We start from the raw sequence: 19,838 nt of genomic DNA, 5'->3' as shown, positions 1-19,838 counted from the left end.
ATTGTTGGAGCTAGAAAAACAAGCATTTCACCACACCTGCAATAACATCTGCTAAACATGTGTATGTGACAAATAAAATTTGCTTTAATTTTTATTTGATGAGGGTTTGATTATTTGATATACAAAAAAAATATTGCCATGAAATGGAGCATAGAAAACGGCAGAAGGGGTTGTGTTCCCTCTTCACTTGCCTAAATATTGTATTAAGTGACAACGATCTAAGCTAATAAACCAAATCGGCTTTCTCATGCTCACTACACATTCTCTTTCGAGGAGTTGTATAGAGTTGGAGAGCTGTTGGAAAGTTTAGGCCAAATTGGACATGCATTGAATGGTATCTATATAGTTATAGTGCTTCTTTTGATACAGTATGTTTATGTTGAGTGCTTGACCTCATGTGGGTTTATTTTGGCACTTGTTCTTTCAAAACAGTACATCCTGGCTGGAGGTCACTCTGTTTTCAAAAATGTGGACAACACATTTTGTTCTTGTAATGAAGTTTGCACTACAGCCAAAGATATCAGTTGGATCTACTGCTTAGTGTAAGAGATAGGGTAACATCTCTGCCAAAGCATTTGTATGATGCGAAATACAGTTCAAGGTTCAGGGTTCACAATGTGGAGCACATTTTTTATAGATCCCATTGTGGTCAAACGTGGGAATGTCCATTATGGAGATCTATTTTAGTTCTTTAACCATAAACATCTTAAGCTAAATCACATGGCATGTAGGTGAAATGAACCATATAAGGGTGGTGCTCTAGAAATGTATCATCAGCATTCAAAATGTCTAATTCCCGCAAAATGCCTTCGATTCTCAGTGGATAGCACAACTGTCTGATTCCATGGATGCAGCCCTCAGGTTTGAGCTGGCGCTAGTCTAGAGTGCATAACATTAATAATCTAGAAATAACATTGAACATGTCTTGTGTATTTTGTCAATCAGGAACGCATGTTATGAGGTACCTTTGTCGACCCTGCAGGAAGTGCTGAAACATAACTGCAGTGAACAAGTCCAGTGCCACAGGATGCCATAGGTACAGAGTGATTCTGTTACTGTGTGTGGTGTGATGCCACATTGTGCCATCGTGATTCATTCCATTTAAGTGGCATCATTACACTGACAAAATACCCGGCATAGAATAGGCACTGTAGCATTATATATAGCTGTGCATTATGGCAGCTTTAATGGCCGTTTAGCAGTGTAAATATGAACAAAGGCAATTGCATAGGCTATTTATAAACCATTTGTCATTCCTGACAGAAAATGTATGTTTGAAACATCCGTGTAGGAGTGATAATATGTCCAAGTTTGATGGATGTCCTGGTGACATTTTCATGTTGTCAAGTTGATCATGACAATGCCTGATATGACATTCTGTACAGGCTTAGACAAATAGCATCTGACATTGTTCATATGGGTATGATAAGTACTTGTTTGATAAATAGAGATTGAGAGCTCTATTTTGACAGTAAACAGTCTTCTGCGAGAACAGAGTGCATTTGGAGGTTGATTTGATTGAATTTAGACCATTTTAAATACATACATAAGGGCGTTCCAGCCAGTGACGCCTCCACAAACAATTTAAGAAAATCATTAATGATAACACAAAGCTTAAAAGCTTATTTTCATTGAGCTCCTTTTGGAGGGGAAGGGGGATGCAGCAAGGTTTGGCAGCAATAGTAGTGACAAGACAAAGACAGACAAAACTATGGTCAGGTACATCTCCCTTGTCTCACATGGAGGAACATTGTAATTAAGAATTCATGTCTTGAGGTATGAGAGATGCGTCTATTCTACGGTTAGCGTAGCTGGTTGTGTAACACTGTCTGGTATCTGCCCTGCCTGCTAGGAGCCTTCATTTGTCAAGAACTGTCTTTTTTCAGATTCACTTTCCATTGGATATCATCTTTTACTTGGACCCTCATCAGCTCATAACTCTTTAAAAAAATATATATGTTTTTATTATTTTACCCCTTTTGACTCTCCAATTTCTTGGTATCTAATTGGTAGTTACAGTCTTGTCTCATCGCTGCAACTCCCGTACAGAGACTCGGGAGAGGCGAAGGTCGAGAGCCGTGCGTCCTCCAAAACACAACCCAACCAAGCCGCACTGTTTCTTGACACAATGCCCACTTAACCCGGAAGCCAGCCACACCAATGTGTTGGAGGAAACCCCGTACACCTGGCGACCGTGTCAGCATGCATGCGCCCGGCCCAGGAGTCGTTAGAGCGCGATGGGACAAGGACATCCCTACCGGCCAAACCCTCCCCTAAACCGGACGACACTGGGCCAATTGTGCACCGCCCCATGGGTCTCCCGGTCGTGGCCGGCTGAGCTCATAACTAACTAAATTCTTTTCATTTCCCCCTTCTAGACTATCCTTCCTTCCCAACGGAAGCTACAGTGACAACAGCAGGAGGATTTTATCCAATGAGCTGGAATCTCAGGACTCCATGGGTGGACTGTCTATAGCCCAGAGATAATGACCTAAACCTGCTTATGTCTTACACAAGTTCAACAAGTGAAATACAGTATGTATTAATGGGGACGTATGGTCACCGCAATGAGATTCTGGTCTGAAGGACTACAGTCTGATAGTGATGAAGTCAATCATTTGATTATTGAATTACCAGATCATGGTTTATGAATTTACTACGTAAAAGCACTGTCCAGTCAGTTTTTTTTTCCCCAGGTGAAGACAATCAGACAATGAAGATGCATGAAGAGATGAAAAGCCAGTTAGTGTCTGTGGAATGACTTGAGCATTACGCCAAGATGATTGTTGGTGATTAATATTCTACGGGTCCCTATGAAGTTAAAAGCTATTGTTGGCTCACCAGTTTTGTCAGTGTTTCCCCTATATGCATTTTACAAGCGTCGCGCCACCGCTGCTAAATCTTGGCCTCCAGTGAAAAATTCAGGATAAAACATTTTAAATCTAAACTTCAACAACTAAAACCATATATAAGGTATGTAGAAAAGATAATGGAGCAATATATATATATATATATATATATATACACACACACTTTTTATTTTATTTTAAATAAGATCATATTTGAGGAACTAACAACCACCACAATACAAACTAGTCAGGGAGAATCTGAAATTCAAAAAATGTCATGGCATGGGACCCCCTTTAATTTAGTTGTTTAAGCTACTCAGCACAAGAACAATTGTAGGAAACTAGCTTTAAAACTAAAATTCTCTCTGCCCTATGGCAAAACGTGTAGAATTGTCAAGAGGGCTTCAAAAACCGCTCCATTGGCCATGCCTACCACCCCCTGCTTACTTGCCACCCCTGCTGAAAAAATACCTGGGGGAAACACTGGATGAAAGAGTCTCATTCCTGGTAGTGACCCGTGTACGTTAAAAACAACTATTTAATTATGTCAATCAACTTAGCATTTACTATTTATATTCAGTTTTGACTCTGACAGCAACTATTTCATGTACATTTTAATCTGAAGAGAACTGATGGTATAAAATAGACATTACTAAATTGTATTTATTTTGGCTTCAGAAAATAAGGAGCAATGTCTTGTTACTATGTGACAACTTTTTAGTCAGATTTTTTTTGCATTGTTGGATATTATTTGTGATAAATAAATGTGTAACTTCACAATTTTATGTGCCAAGAACTCAGCAACTAACAAAATTGCTTTTGAATTGCTGTCTAATCTAGCCTTATACTTCTGATCATGTAGGCCAGAAAAATTGATGGAGACCGCTGAATAGCAAACAGCTGTAATTGTGTAATACTGGGTTGCCTTGAAAGCATTTAAAACATGTTTGACCATTATGCTGTTATTTCAGTGAGGCAATTACACAGCAAAAATACTCTTCTCCCTTTTCATAAATGACTAACTTGATCATCCATGATAATTACATGGTTTCTACAATCCCACTCATCAATCCCACTCGTCAACAATACAATCCAGGATTGATGGCGCAGAAGAGGAATTAATATTCTCTATAACCACTCAAGTTTACAGGGCCTGGTTCAATTGAAGGACTTTGGCTCTAATCGAACACTCCCCCATATGATTAAAGCCAAACTCTTGTTTCATGTGTATTATGATATAATACCGTAGATTAAAAAATAAACTCAAAAGATGTCATTGAAATATATTTATTAATTAAGTCAAAAAATATCAAATAAAAACAGGCACATGTTGACAAGACAACGCACATGTCAAGACAAAACACATTGTCAATACCGTATGTGCAATAAGAAAAGTATATTTTCAAGAGAGCAATATTTCCATACAGATAGAGCTGCATGTTGTTCTGCTGGAAGGTCTGTATCTTAACAGGATGTTTCCTCCGGTGGAGCCTGGCCATTTAGAAACAAGTCAAATATCAAAAGTACTGCATGTAACATCTAAGGGGCTCTACTGTATCAAACTTGTGATTCACTTCCCTGGACTGCACAGTATTAATAACTGGAAAACATGGCTTTATGATGTTTCATCCACACCTGACAGAGTCCCTTTAGACCTATTCACTTCCATACAGGGTGTCCAAAAATAAGCATTTACAAAAAGGCTAAATTGGTCACATTTCAAAGTAACAGCAACACCAACTACAAAAAATGATTTACATCAAGATAAAGACTTGCATTACCTGAAATGCTCACTGACCATTACAAACACCGGCCATATATACACACACACATGAGAGGAGTGCCAAGTGGACACAACACAACCTGTGCGGGGTGAATTGTCCACACACACACATCTTAAAACGTGGGGACCATCATGAGAAAATCAGAAAAGGTCCTTTGCTGTCGAATTGAAAATGGCATCATTTGTCTTTTTGGACAGGTCACCCTGGGGGGAATGAAAGACACATATTTTAGTAACTGATATACCCCTCCCCACCCCCATAAAAAAAAAGCAATCTAGAGGAGTAAGCAGAATGCGAAGAAAAAATACATTCTGTCAATCTTTGCTTTAAATTCATGTGTCTTGTATGGATTATTGAAGTAAACATTGAAAGTTGAGGTGGCAGCATATAAGGCTGGTCTTACAGTGAAGTTAACTGGTCGATAAAGCCTTATGCGCCTATTATTATTATTTTTTATTCATCTTGTGCTGCTGGCGGTAGGTGCATATGATTCAGAAGCCCTGCGCGCCAGATAATCAAAGTACTCCCATTTTGAACCATTTCATTTGTCTGAAGGAACAAACTCTGCCTACCCGGCAGACCTGAGAGAGCTAAATCAAGTGCACTGGCCTATTGAATAGCTCAAATCACCATGCCTACCGCTTCCACAACACCCAAACTACATGAGTTCTAATCACTTTAAAACCCATGACCAGAGAGACTTAAAGAACACAGCAAAGAGCTGCTGCTTTCATACTTCAGTTTTTAATTCACCACTGTCAACACTGTTTTTATTCAACACTTTTACAAAACATAAAAATGTGCTTCACCCTACTTCTACTCCCGCTACAACCAGAACTGTAGCTGCAATGAATGAGTAGCCAAAAGTATCGACAGCCCTGCGTTATAATTATAAGCAGCTCGTCGTGTCTATTTTAATATGGAGGTCATGAATTTGTACTCCATTACTCTAATGTACTTGTCCTCTTGCTCAGTTGTGCACCAGGGCCTCCCACTCCTCTTTCTATTCTGGTTAGAGCCAGTTTGTGCTGTTCTGTGAAGGGAGTAGTACACAGCGTTGTACCAGATCTTCAGTTTCTTGGCAATTTCTCACATGGAATAGCCTTCATTTCTCAGAACAAGAATAGACTGAGTTTCAGAAGAAAGTGCTTGGTTTCTGGCCATTTGAGCCTGTAATTGAACCCACAAATGCTGAGGCTCCAGATACTCAACTAGTCTAAAGAAGGCCAGTTTTATTGCTTCTTTAAAAATCAGAACAGTTTTCAGCTGTGCTAACAATTGCAAAAGGGGTTTCTAATGATCAATTAGTCTTAAAAAATAATACACTTGGATTAGCTAACAACAGGACTGGAACACAGGAGTGATGGTTGCTGATAATGGGCCTCTGTACACCTATGTAGATATTCCATTGGAACACAGGAGTGATGGTTGCTGATAATGGGCCTCTGTACACCTATGTAGATATTCCATTATTTATTTATTTTTAAATATATATTTTTTAAATCAGCCGTTTCCAGCTACAATAGTCATTTACAACATTAAACAATGTCTACACTGTATTTCTGATCAATTTGATGTCATTCTAATTGACAAAAAATAAAAAATAAAAGTGCATTTCTTTCAAAAACAAGGACATTTCTAAGTGTCCCCAAACGTTTGAATGGCAGTGTATGGTCCGACAAGAACAAGATTGGCAGTATGCTGTGGTAATATATTAGGCATACAGCACAAACTTCATTCCTACAGAACTGGTTTAATTAGATTTATGTTGCATAGGCCTCGATTCATGTCATGCTTTTAATCAATTCTGTGAGGTAGATCTCGACTTGCTTTTTGACTGCGAAAGTGATCTTAACTGAGAAAAGGTTGGTGACCACTGAGTTAGAGTATAGTTTAAGAGGCTGGTCTTACAGTGAAGTCAGAGTAGCTGATGTCAACAGGTTTTTTCTCCTCTGTACCGTTGTACTCCTGCAGGGGTGTTCTCTGACTACTGCTGCTGTTGCTTCTCTCAAGGGACTTGGTTTTCTGCTTAGCCAATGAATTGACAAACAAACAGCACATCAGTCAACAAACTGAGCATGCAACACACTTCCTTCCCAGCAGTCTCTGCTAATCCATTTTAAGTATTCAATTTCTGCATCTCTTTACCAGAATGATTGACCTTGGAAAGAGGTTAGATTCTAAAGACAAGTTTTGATTTTGGTGTCAATATTCTTTCACAAGCTAAGTTGACTGTGGCCGAATGGCTTACCGCTTGAATAAGAACAATTCTATAACAGCATCACCTAGTGGTTGTTTTAACAGTTGTCCAGCAATATAAAAGGAAGATGTTGAACATTCAATTTGGATATACGTGTGCAAGTACAAGAACCAATGATGGGCCACAGTTTGGAGTGAGTGCTGTGTGTGTACCTGCATCTGAATTTGGGAGAGAGGAGGCTTGCTGCTAGGCACACTGATGAAGGTGCTGGATGAGTTGCAGCTGTAGGAGCGCACCATGATAGGCTGTGTAGGAGTCTGCTGAAAGGACAGTCATGGTGGTCAAGGTCAATTGGCCCAGCGTCGTCTGGGTTTGGCTGGTGTAGGCAGTCATTGTTAATAAGAAAGTTAAGAACAGACTTGCCTAGTTAAATAAATAAAAAAAGTTACCACAATAGTAAAGTGGCCAGTTGGTTTTGGAGGAGAGTGAACTAGCCCTATGTGGACCACTGATAGTTACTGTACCTTCCTGATCTTGTTGGGGGTGAGGGTGTTCATCCCGTCATGGGCCCTCTTCGTGGGAGTTTTGAAGAGAGTTGTCATTTCCCCCTTCTTTGATGTCTGCAACACCGAGACAAACAAAGCCTCAGTCACAGACCAGTCAATAACAAACAGACCATTCTGCTGGGGACAGAATGGTCAAATCCCTGTTTCCCACCACTCAACAGTTACACATGCTGACCACCATATGGTGTACAAGTCTATTTCAATCCAAGTTCAGCACAGTACGTTTTAGAATTGGCCTTTTGCACACGGGAACAGGGAGATCAGGTTTGTTGATAGTTTTTAAAGACAAATAGCAAACCCCCACCCGAAGCCTCTATGGACCAGTATTGGGCTGACTGGGGAACACTGCTGGGTCAGTGTGAGAGCATTATGAGGGGCTGGACTTACAGTGGCACGTTCACTCTTCTCCTTGCCCCTCAGCTGTTTGTGCTCCTCCCATTGGGTGGAGATGTAGGTCATGACTCTCTGGCCCTGGACCAGGAAGGCAGTACCCTGGTCCTTCTCCCAGCTCTCAACACCAGTCCTCAGCTCTTCCTCCAACTAGTCACATCACATAACAGGGAGGATCAACATCACTTTTCCTTTGTCAAAATCCTTTATATACACACACTTCACTGGCAATCAAACCTTATACATCATTGGCATTCTCCTTAAGGTCTCAACCTCATTGACACCATCATATACCCATCATACGGTGGGGCAGCAGCATACAGTGGGGCGAGATTTGACATTGAATAAAGGAGGCGGTGATCTTTTGATTACCATCAACCATTGCTGCCACTTTTCAGACATTACATTTTAAATGTACATTATATTTAAAAAAATATATACACTGAACAAAAATATGAATGCAACATGGTCCCATGTTTAATGAGCTGAAATAAAACATCCCAGAAACTTTCCACTCACAAAAAGCTTATTTCTCTCAAATTATGAACAAATTTGTTTACATCCCTGTTAGGGAGCATTTCTCCTTTGCCAAGCTATTCCATCCACTTGACAGGCGAGGCATATCAAGAAGCTGATTAAACAGCATGATCCTTACCACAGGTGCACATTGTGCTGGGGACAATAAAAGTTTCCTGACTGCAAGAATCTTTTAGAGAATTTGGCAGTACGTCCAACCAGCCTCAACCGCAGACGTGTGGGCGAGCGGTTTTCTGATGTCAATGTTGTGAACAGAGTGCCCCATGGTGGCAGTGGGGTTATGGTATGGGCAGGCATAAGCTACAGAGAATGAACACAATTGCATTTTATTGATGGCAATTTGAATGCAGTGATACCGTGACGAGATCTGAGGCCCGTTGTGGTGCCATTCATCCACCACTTCATGTCCAGCATGATAATGCACGGCTCAATATCGCAAGGATCTGTACACAATTCCTGGAAGATGAAAATGTCCCAGTTCTTCCATTCTCAGACATGTCACCCATTGAGCATGATTGCGATGCTCTAGACCAACATGTACAACAGCCCTACTTTAAAAACAAAGAATATATACATTTTTCTCTCCCTCCAACTGCCAAATAAAGTTATTAGAGGGACATGTTGAGGAGTCAAATCCAGCCTTACCTTTGGCAACATCTTCTGAACTTTGACCTTCTCTTTGGCCTCTTTGAGAAGGGCTCCTCCTCTGTTGGAGAAGCGGTTTGGATCATTGGCCTTTTTCTGCAAAGAGGTTTGAAAATTAGATATGTTTCTATGTCAAGTGGAACAAAAACAATTCTGCACCACACTGAACATGTATCAGAAACAAGAGCAGCTGGTATCTACTGTGGATATGTTTGATTGAAAACCATTACATGCATCAAGTGGTACACAATTAAAAATACATATTTGCAATTCATTTCACAAACATGGCTTGACCGCAAATTCCAGCATTACCTCAAACTCCTGGAAGAGGGCCCAGTACTTCTCCCATTTCTGCAGAACCTCCAGTAAGGGTTTAGCCTGATCATAGTAATTCTTCACCTTCAATAGCTCAGCATCATGCAGTGCCAACAATTCTTCTGTGAAGTCATCTAGGGAAAGACGGATCGGTTCGATCAGTATGTATGCGTTTTGCGCATGAGTGAGAGGAAGTATTTCCATTATTGTTCTACCTACCGTCACAGATGTGGGCGTTGAAGGGTTCACGCTGCTCAGTGCCCTGGTTGCACTTGTCCCAGAGAGCCACTAGTTCCTGTCGGACCTTGTCAATCACATCCTCCAACATGGCTTTCTGCAGGACTGTCAGACGATCAACCTCCCCCTGCCACTGGAAGGGCAACAAGGTCAGGTTCAGTAGGAGTAAAAATACATCTCTGAAACAGCAACATGAGGAGGTACCATCTGAACTCGTTCCTTAAGAAATAGTCATTTACATTTTCCGTATGCCCTAATGCAGTGTTTCTCAACTCCAGTCCTCAAGTACCTCCAACAGCACATGTTTTTGTTGTAGCCCCAGACAAACTCACCTGATTCAACTCATTGAGGGCTTGATCATTGACAAGTTGAATCAGGTGTGCTTGTCTGGGACTACAACAAAAATGTGTACTGTTGAAGGTACTGGAGTTAGGAAACACTGCCCTAATGGTACAGGACTGTCAAACACTGATGTTCTAGCACCATTGTAAAGGTATTCTCTGTTCCCTTGTTAGTCAATTCTGGGGAAACTTAATCGTTATGGTGCCATGTTTACTGTTTTGCAGTGGTATGCCAGTGAAGCTTTGTCCAACACAGTGGTGAAGGGAGATGTATGAAGAGGGAGTTCCAACCTGTGCGATTTGGTCAGAAAGGGTACCCTGCACACTCTCCTGGAACGCAGTGCGATCTTGCTCCAGCGCTTCCAGACGATTCCACAGGCATATAGCTTGTTCTTTCAGCTCAGCCAGAGTATTCATCAGGGATTCCTTCTTGACCTTCATCTAAACAAAAATATACTAATATAATTGGTCAAAAGTCCTAGAACCAAAACAACAAAAATCTTTGAGTAATCATTAGTAAGTTTTATCAAATTATTTTCAGTACCTGGGACAACAGCAGTTGGAGGGCTTTGATGTTTTCATGCGTGAGCAGGAATATCTCCTCGCCATGACACACAGACTCTTTCTCCAGACTGGTTTCTGGTTTCTGACCAATGTCCTCCATGAGCTTCCTGATGTCCTCACGCAGCCCTGAGAACACCTTTGCACGACTCTTCTACAGAACGGGGGAAGGGAGGGACAAGAGACGAGATGCTTTCAACAAAAGACAATCACAAGACCACAAAAGAGACTTAAAAAATAAGAAATTAATAATGTTCTTAGTAATACTTGAGTCAGGTATTCATAACATTCACACTAAAGTCTTGCCATCCTGGCAGCTGTTGCAATACCTTTTCTTCACTGAGGGTCTTGAGGTGCTCCCGGAACTCCTGCAACTGAGTGCGTGAGGGTATGCTGCCTGTGGGAACATAATAGGGAGTGACGCACAGCTCCATGCACAGTTCCTTATCCTGCTGCTGCAGTCCGTGTAACTCCTTCAAATGGTCCCCCTTCTCCTTGGTCAGAACCTCCACATGCAGACGCAGGTTCTTCTCGATCTGGAGGACTGTCAGGCCCTCCTCCAACTGACAGGTGGACAAGATGGAGACATGAGGTTAGCACAATGGAAGGTAAAGAGTCAAGGGGTGGAACCAGCTAAACTATTGAGACACAGAACCTTTAAAGACCAACCTTTACTGTTGTTAAGCCTGAAGAAATAACCACTTACTTTGTATGGATCCATTGACATTTCCAGACACAAGGTATCCAACTGTTTTTCAAAAGTGATGATATTGGTTCGGATGCGGTGCTTCAAAGCTTCCTCCTCAGTGATCATGTCATTCAAAAGGCCCTTTAGATTAGGAATGTCAAGTCAGTCTGTTAATTAGTTACTTGACAAGGCTTCCGTTTCATTTTCAGTTCATCTACATTTCCTGTTTTCTCAAGCCTCACCTCAATGTGGTTCTTCACCGTCTCCATCCGCTCTACCCTCTGCTCCTCCATGATGCCCATGCTGTCCCAGATGTCCACGAGCTTGGCCATGGCATGGTTTATACCCGTCACTAGAGAGAAAGCCAGGGCTTCACTGCAGAGATGAGTGACATGACCATCACATTTGGTAACTTCAGCTGGCTAAGTAGCAAGCACATTGCCTAACAAATCTGAATAGGATACCAATTATTGGTATACAGTTTGAAACCAAGCACTGCAAAAACAATATTTCTTTAGGGGGTAGATCGGCTTTAATATTGCAGATTGACAGAATCTATGTAATTGTCTGCATTTCCAATTACTTTTTTAAGTAAATCAAATATTTAAAAAATTGATACATAGTACCAGTCAAAAGTTGACACACCTACTCATTCAAGGGTTTTTCTTTATTTTTACTATTTTCTACAATAGAAACATTTCACTGTAGAGCCTCTAGCACTGCTCAACACGCCTCGGCTAACAATTTAGTTTCACCCCCCACACATGCAGTGACATCACCTGGTTTAAATGCTATTTCTAGAGAAAATGTCTCTTTCATTATCACTATATGCACAGGTTTACCCCCACTGTATTCACATCCTACTATACCTTTGTCTGTACATTATGCCTTGAATATATTCTACCGTGCCCAGAAATCTGCTCCTTTTACTCTCTGTTCTGAACGTACTAGGCGTCCAGTTCTGTTAGCCTTTAGCCGTACCCTTATCCTACTCCTCCTCTGTTCCTCTGGTGATGTAGAGGTTAATCCAGAGGCCCTGCAGTGTCTACCTCCACTCCCATCCCCCAGGCTCTCTCATTTGTTGACTTCTGCAACCGTAAAAGCCTTGGTTTCATGCATGTTAACATTAGAAGCCTCCTCCCTAAGTTTGTTTTATTCACTGCCCTAGCACACTCCACCAATCCGGATGTCCTAGCCGTGTCTGAATCCTGGCTTAGGAAGGACCAAAAACTGAAATTTCCTTTCCTAACTATAACATTTTCCGGCAAGATAGAACTGCCAAAGGGGGCGGTGTTGCAATGTACTGCAAAGAAAACCTGCAGAGTTCTGTCTTACTATCCAGGTCTGTACCCCCAAAAATTGAGCTTCTACTTCTAAAAATCCACCTTTCCAGAAACAAGTCTCTCACCGTTGCTGCTTGCTATAGACCACCCTCTGCCCCCAGTAGTGCCCTCGACACCATATGTGAATTGATTCCCCCCCATCTATCTTCTGAGCTCGTGACCTAAACTGGGACATGCTTAACACCCCGGCCATCCTAAAATCTAAGCTTGATGCCCTCAATCTCACACAACTTATCAATGAACCTACCAGATATAACCCCAAATCCGTAAACACGGGCACCCTCATAGATATCATCCTAACTAACTCACCCTCCAAATACACCTCTGCTGTTATCAACCAAGATCTCAGCGATCACTGCCTGCATCCGTAATGGGTCTGCGAGCAAACTGTCAAACACCACCCCTCATCACTGTATCCTCAAACACAGTAGAGAATGCCTGGTTAAAACATCTTCTGCCCATTCAAAAAAATGAGAACCAGGCCTTTCTAATCGACCTGGCCGGAGTATCCTGAAGTTAGGAACCAATATACACAGGCAGTTAGGAAAGCTAAGGCTAGCTATTTTAAACAGAAATTTGTATCCTGCAGTACGAACTCAAAAAAGTTCTGGGACACTGTACCTCCTCCCAGCTACCCACTGCTCTGAGGCTAGGAAACACTGTTACAACCGACAAATTCACTATAATTGAGAATTTCAATAAGCATTTCTCTACGGCTGGCCATGCTTTCCACCTGGCTACCCCTACCCCGGTCAACTGCCCGGCACCCTCCACAGCAACCCACCCAAGCCCCCACCATTTCTCCTTCACCCATATCCAGATAGCTGATGTTCTGAAAGTGCGGCAAAATCTGGACCCCTACAAATCAGCCGGGCTAGACAATCTGGACCCTCTCTTTCTTAAATTATCTGCCGAAATTGTTGCAATCCCTATTACTAGCCTGTTCAACCTCCCTTCATATCGTCTGAGATTCCCAAAGATTGGAAAGCTGCCGCGGTCATCCCTCTCTTCAAAGGGGGAGACACTCTAGACCCAAACTGCTACAGACCTATATCTATCCTACATCTCTAAGGTCTTCGAAAGCCAAGTTAACAAACAGATTACTGACCATTTTGAATCACATTGCATAGCGGAGAAGGTACAATCTGGTCATGGGTGCACCACAGCCACGCTCAAGGTCCTTAACGATATCATAACCACCATCGATAACAGACATTACTGTGCAGCTGTATTCATCGCCCTGGCCAAGGCTTTCGACTGTCAATCACCACATTCTTATTGGCAGACTCAACAGCCTTGGTTTCTCAAATGATTGCCTCGCCTGGTTCACCAACTACTTCTCTGCTAGACAGTGTGTCAAATCGGAGGGCCTGTTGTCCGGACCTCTGGCAGTCTATGGGGGTGCCACAGGGTTCAATTCTCGGGCCGACTCTCTTCTCTGTACACATCAATGATGTCGCTCTTGCTGCTGGTGATTCTCTATTCCACCTCTACGCAGACGACACCATTCTGTATACTTCTGGCCCTTCTTTGGACACTGTTAACTAACCTCCAGACGAGCTTCAATGCCATACAACTCACCTTCCGTGGCCTCCAACTGCTCTTAAACGCAAGTAAACTAAATGCATGCTATTCAACCGATCATTGCCCGCACCTGCCCGCCCATCCAGCATCACTACTCTGGATGGCTCTGACTTAGAATACGTGGATAACTACAAATACCTAGGTGTCTGGCTAGACTGTAAACTCTCCTTCCAGATTCACATTAAGCATCTCCAATCAAAAATTAAATCTAGAATCGGCTTCCTATTTCGCAACAAAGCTTCCTTCACTCATGCTGCCAAACATACCCTCGTAACACTGACCATCCTACCCTTCCTCGACTTCGGCGATGTCATCTATAAAATAGCCTCCAACACGCTACTCAGCAAACTGGATGTAGTCTATCACAGTGCCATCCGTTTTGTCACCAAAGCCCCATATACTACCCACCACTGCGACCTGTACGCTCTCGTTGGCTGGCCCTCGCTTCATACTCGTCGCCAAACCCACTGGCTACAGGTTATCTACAAGTCTCTGCTAAGTAAACCCCGCCCTATCTCAGCTCGCTGGTCACCATAGCAGCACCCACTCGTAGCGCACGCTCCAGCAGGTATATATCTCACTGGTCACCCCCAAAGCCAATTCCTCCTTTGGTCGCCTTTCCTTCCAGTTCTCTGCTGCCACTGACTGGAACGAACTGCAAAAATCACTGAAGCTGGAGATTCCCAATCTCCCTCACTAGCTTTAAGAACCAACTGTCAGAGCAACTCACAGATCACTGCACCTGTTCATAGCCCATCAGTATACAGCCCATCTATTTTGCTCCTTTTGCACCACAGTATCTCTACTTGCACATCTACCACTCCAGTGTTTAATTGCCATATTGTAATTACTTTGCCACCATGGCCTACTTATTGCCTTACCTCCCTAATCTTACCTCATTTGCACTCACTGTATATAGACTGTTTTATTTTTTCCCCTACTGTATGTTTTGTTCATTCCATGTGTAACTCTGTGGTGTGTCGAACTGCTATGCTTTATCTTGGCCAGGTCGCAGTTGCAAATGAGAACTTGTTCTCAACTAGCTTACCTGGTTAAATATATAGAATGAAAATTTTTTTTTGTTGAAAAAAAGTCAAACAAATCAATATATATATTTCATTATTCAAAGTAGCCACCCTTTGCCTTGACAGCTTTGCATACTCTTGGCATTCTCTCAACCAGCTACAACTGGAATGCTTTTCCAACAGTCTTGAAGGAGTTCCCACATATGCTGAGCACTTGTTGGCTGCTTTTCCATCACTCTGAGGTCCAACTTATCCCAAACCATCACAAATGGGTTGAGGTCTGGTGATTGTGGAGGCCAGATCATCTGATGCAGAACTCCATCACTCTCCTTCTTGGTCAAATAGCCCTTACATAACCTGGAGGTGTGTTGGGTCATTGTCCTGTTGAAAAACAAATGATAGTCCCTCTAAGCAAACCAGATGGGATAGCGTATCACTGCAGAATGCTGTGGTAGGCATGCTGGTTAAGTTTGCCTTGAATCCTAAATAAATATCAGACAATGTCACCAGCAAAGCACACCTCAATGCTTCACGGTGGGAACCACACATACGGAGATAATACGTTCACTTACTCTGCATCTCACAAAGATACGACGGTTGGAACAAAAAAAAAAAAACAAAAAAATCACAAATTTGGACTCATCAGACCAAAGGGAAGATTTCCACCGGTCTAATGTCCATCGCTCGTATTTCTTGGCCCAAGCAAGTATCTTCTTGGTGTCCTTTAGTAGTGTTTTTTTGCAGCAATTCAACCATGCAGTCTCCTCTGAACAGTTGATGTTGAGATGTGTCTGTTAGTTGAACTCTGAAGCATTTATTTGGGCTGCAATCTGAGGTGCAGTTAATTTCTGATTTCTGAGGCCGTTAACTAATGAACTTATTTGCAGAGGTACCTCTGGGTCTTCCTTTCCAGTGGCGGTCCTTATGAGAGCCAGTTTCATCATAGCGCTTGATGGCTTTTGCGACTGCACTTGAAGAAACGTTCAAAGTTCTTGAAATGTTCCGGATTGACTGACCTTCATGTCTTAAAGTAATGATGTACCGTCGTTTCTCTTTGCTTTTACTAAATAGGGCTATCTTCTGTATACCAACCCTACCTTGTCACAACACAACTGATTGGATCAAACGTATTAAAGAAAGAAATTCCACAAATTAACTTAACAATCTGTTAATTGAAATGCATTCTAGGTGACTACCTCATGAAGCTGGTTGAGAGAATGCGAAGAGTGAGCAACGCTGTCATCAAGGCAAAGGGTGGCTACTTTGAAGAATCTCAAATAGATTTAGATTATTATAAAAAAATGTTTTACACTTGTTTTGTTTACTCCATGATTCCATGTGTTATTTCATAGTTTTGATGTCTTCACTATTACTCTACTATGTAGAAGATAGTAAAAAATAAAGAAAAACCCTTGAATGAGTAGGTGTCCAAACTTTTGACTGGTACTGTATTAAAAAATATCTATATTATTTTCCCCTAACCCTACCATCCCTCCCCTAATTGGAGTAAACTAATGGACAACACTCAGGCTTCTACATCCAGCTCATACATACATTTTACAGACAGACAGTATACCACAAATATACTGTCTAATATACCATGTTCTTAGGCATGACGCAACTGGTTACCAACTTAACCTCTTGAGTGTAGGGGGGAGTATTTTGATGTTTGGATGAAAAACTTACCCAAATGAAACTGCCTATTTCTCAGGCCCAGAATATGCATATAATTGTCAGATTATGATAGAAAACACTAAAGTTTCCAAAACTGTCAAAATATTGTCTGTGAGATTAACAGAACTGATATTGCAGGCGAAAACCTAAGGAAAATCCAACCAGGAAGTGCTGTTTTTCCAGAAACCTCTGTTCCATTGCATGCCTTCCTTCCATTTAAAGAGATATCAACCAGATTCCTTTCTCTATGGCTTAAACATGGTGTGAACAGTCTTTACACAGTTTCAGGCTTTTATTCTGAAAAATGAGCGAGAAGGATCACATCGCGTCATTGGATGACTGGGTGCCAGCAGAGTTTTGCATGCGCAACAGCTTGGAGCAGACATTTTCTCGCTCTCTCCTATTGAAAAAGCTACGGTCCTGTTGAAATATTATCGATTATTTATTGTAAAAACAACCAGAGGATTTATTATAAAAAACATTTGACATGTTTCTACGAACTTCACGGATACTATTTGGAATTTTCATCAGCCCCGTCGTGACCGCTCGAGCCTGTGGATTTCTGAACAAACGCACCAACCAAATGGAGGTATTTTGGATATAAAAATAATCTTTATGGAACAAAAGGAACATTTATTGTGTAACTGGGAGTCTCGTGAGTGCAAACATCCGAAGATCAAAGGTAAGCGATTCATTTTATGGCTTCTCTGACTTTCGTGACCAATCTACGTTGCTGCTAGCTGTTTAATGTTTTGTCTGCTGAGAGAGATGTCCTAACAAACGCTTGGATAGCTTTTGCTGTAAAGCTTTTTTTGAAATCTGACACGCCAGGTGGATTAACAAACTAAGGTGTGTTCTGCTATATTGCACTTGTTATTTCATGAAAATTAAATCCTTTTCGTAATTTAATTTGAATTTGGCGCTCTGCAATTCAGAGGATGTTGACGCACCCTTCTTGGGTGCGCCAAGAAGTTAATTAGAGCAGTAAAAATACATGTCAAGACCGTGGTGTACGGGCTGATATACCACGGCTGTCAGCCAATCAGCATTCAGGGCTCAAACTACCCAGTTTATAATTTACAATAGTTCTTTTTTTGTTTGTTTTTAATCCCATACTTCAGCCCCATTCGCAAACACATTACTTAATCAATTGAATATGATACCAATTATTGGTATACAGTCAAACCAAGCACTGCAAAAACTTGGAAAGTTTCCTTACAAGCCAGAATCTTGTATAAAATTACATTTGCACTTACTCTACTGGTTGGTCCTTCAGCTGGTCAAAATGTGAGACAAAATATCCACAGAAAAGTGTTGTCTTCCTGAATTATTAGAGCGCCGGTACTGGCGTTGTTATATCTGTCACATGCTTACACCATGTAAACACCTTCAAGACTTTTGTTGTATCCTATCCATGTGTGCACGTGTCTTAGCCGATGACCAAACAAGTATTGACTGCCACACAGAGACCCGCATTTTCAAGTCTGTTTAATACTACTATTCTGATTGAAATGACAATGCGTGGAAATCATACAATTAAAATTAACTACAACTTCCGTTTAAGAACCCAACCGCTTTTACGTCACATTGAACAGACAAAACATTTTGCAACAGACTTGGCTTAATGAATACACCCCTGGCCCGGGCAAAAGTAGTTTGCATCGGTGAAGAGTGATTGCATTCTTTGGCAAAGTTCACTCAAAACAAAAGTGAGGTAGATTAAGGATGTGGAGTAATGAGTAGGATTCTGTGTTCACATGCAAAAGTGATTGCTTTTGATAAACGCTCTGCCTTTCCAATGAAATATAGTATGAACATTTGAATATATACTTTATGGAAAGGAGATGTTGTATGTTTCTTAACAATGGATCATGTTGCCTTTTCACCAGGTTGTCACTAGTTACCACAGCCAAAATTGGCTAAATCGTAAAAATACATGAAAACAAAAACTTGCTTTCCTTTCTGGTCTTAAGGTTAGGCACAAGGTTAGCAGTGTGGTTAAAAGCAGATACATTTTAGAAATAGGCAGGGTTTAGCCATAATTATGACTTTGTGGATGTGGCATTGAGATAGAGGACTCGTGATTGGATCGGTGCCATTATATTTAGTGTCTGTGACAGCATGGGCAGCGCCATCACAGATAGTCAAATGAGCCAGATAGTTGATCGGAAGTATACATGTGAAGCATCTCATTGGTGTTTTCCTCTCACTACCAAATATGGTGATGACAGTCACTAATAAAAATGTGTGATGTGGGGATGATTTAACGATAAAGCGCGTTGAAGACTCACTCCTCTTACCCCACGGGTCTATTCATTGCGCCAATTCTGTTGCAAAACGTTCCTTAGTTTCGTTTGCTTCCGTTTTATGAGAGACCTGCATTTGTCCAAAAACGAGTTTAGTTCTGTTTGGTTATTAAACTGAACGTGTTCTGTAATGAATACTCCCGAGCTAGAAAACAACGTGTGTTTAACTATTGGTGCGTTCAAGACACCTGGGAACACTAAAAATGACGGTCAAATCATGACGTCTGATCTTCAGGTCGGGAAGTTAAGAGTTCTAGAAATAGGCCCGAGTTCTTGAGTTAGATGACCATTAAACGATTTTTTCCGCCAGCCGGGTTCCCAATTGTCTTGAACTCACAAGTCCGATATATACGAGTTACCAGTTGTTTTGAACGCGGAATAACTTAATTTAGCTAACCTACTATAGTCATTGTCAGAATAAGAGTAGTCTAGTATGAGACGTTCCCCCACCCCAGCAATGGCATTGGCTTTTTGCATTGTGGTAGCTACTTCTAATTTAATTCACACATTGCTGCAGCAAATTTAACTAGAGATACTCCTAAGTATAGCTAACGTTAACTCCTTACTAATCTGGTTAATTATAGCCACTTTAGCTAGCAAACCAAGTCAACTTACCTCCTCCGGCTTGACATAACGTTAGCTGCTCTGAAAACTAGGTAGCTATTGACGAATATAAATGTTTTACATTAAATTAAAAAGACGTGTGGCTGGCTGGTTTGAATTGTCATTATAGCCGCGACGAAGCAATGGTGCTATTCACTAATGACACTCCCCTTTTCTCGTTTTGGTCAGA

General features: G+C 41.5%; 2 protein-coding genes across 5 annotated transcripts in view; one reads left to right on the top strand and one right to left on the bottom strand.

Moving 5' to 3' along the window:
• LOC115105892 (5-hydroxytryptamine receptor 4-like) overlaps window positions 1-2,920 on the top strand; it is a 68,909-nt gene extending 65,989 nt beyond the window's left edge. Inside the window, exon 7 of the mRNA XM_029628364.2 lies at window positions 2,379-2,920. Within this exon, the coding sequence (XP_029484224.2) occupies window positions 2,379-2,487 (109 nt within the window). The 3' untranslated portion in view covers window positions 2,488-2,920. The remainder of the gene's footprint in view (window positions 1-2,378) is intronic.
• A 1,200-nt stretch (window positions 2,921-4,120) lies between these two features.
• Window positions 4,121-19,804, bottom strand: LOC115105891 (protein regulator of cytokinesis 1-like). Of its 4 annotated transcripts, none has more exons than XM_029628359.2 (14): window positions 19,661-19,804; window positions 11,356-11,488; window positions 11,132-11,254; window positions 10,755-10,988; window positions 10,409-10,579; window positions 10,156-10,305; window positions 9,506-9,656; window positions 9,284-9,420; window positions 8,972-9,067; window positions 7,787-7,939; window positions 7,358-7,453; window positions 7,046-7,209; window positions 6,545-6,658; window positions 4,121-4,836 (listed from the first exon to the last, which is right to left on the bottom strand). In XM_029628359.2, the coding sequence occupies exons 1-14, from the start codon at window positions 19,675-19,677 to the stop codon at window positions 4,746-4,748; spliced, it is 1,830 nt and encodes a 609-aa protein (XP_029484219.1). In that variant the 5' UTR covers window positions 19,678-19,804; the 3' UTR covers window positions 4,121-4,745. The 4 variants fall into 4 exon arrangements, with proteins under 4 accessions (XP_029484219.1, XP_029484222.1, XP_029484223.1 ...); XM_029628362.2 differs by having other exon boundaries at window positions 7,046-7,153; XM_029628363.2 differs by having other exon boundaries at window positions 7,046-7,150; window positions 19,661-19,803.
• Between the last annotated feature and the right edge of the window lie 34 nt (window positions 19,805-19,838).

This window comes from Oncorhynchus nerka, linkage group LG22 (genome assembly GCF_034236695.1).
Source record: "Oncorhynchus nerka isolate Pitt River linkage group LG22, Oner_Uvic_2.0, whole genome shotgun sequence".
NCBI lineage: Eukaryota > Metazoa > Chordata > Actinopteri > Salmoniformes > Salmonidae > Oncorhynchus > Oncorhynchus nerka.
Note: the sequence above shows the minus strand (reverse complement) of the source record. Positions and strands in the feature narration are given on the sequence as shown.

Coding starts and splice junctions, on each gene's coding strand:
- LOC115105891 (XM_029628359.2), bottom strand. Junction 7,940..8,971: donor TTCAGAAGATGTTGCCAAAG/GTAAGGCTGGAT, acceptor TGATGTGACTAG/TTGGAGGAAGAGCTGAGGAC. Junction 4,837..6,544: donor TCAGCTACTCTGACTTCACT/GTAAGACCAGCC, acceptor CATTCCCCCCAG/GGTGACCTGTCCAAAAAGAC.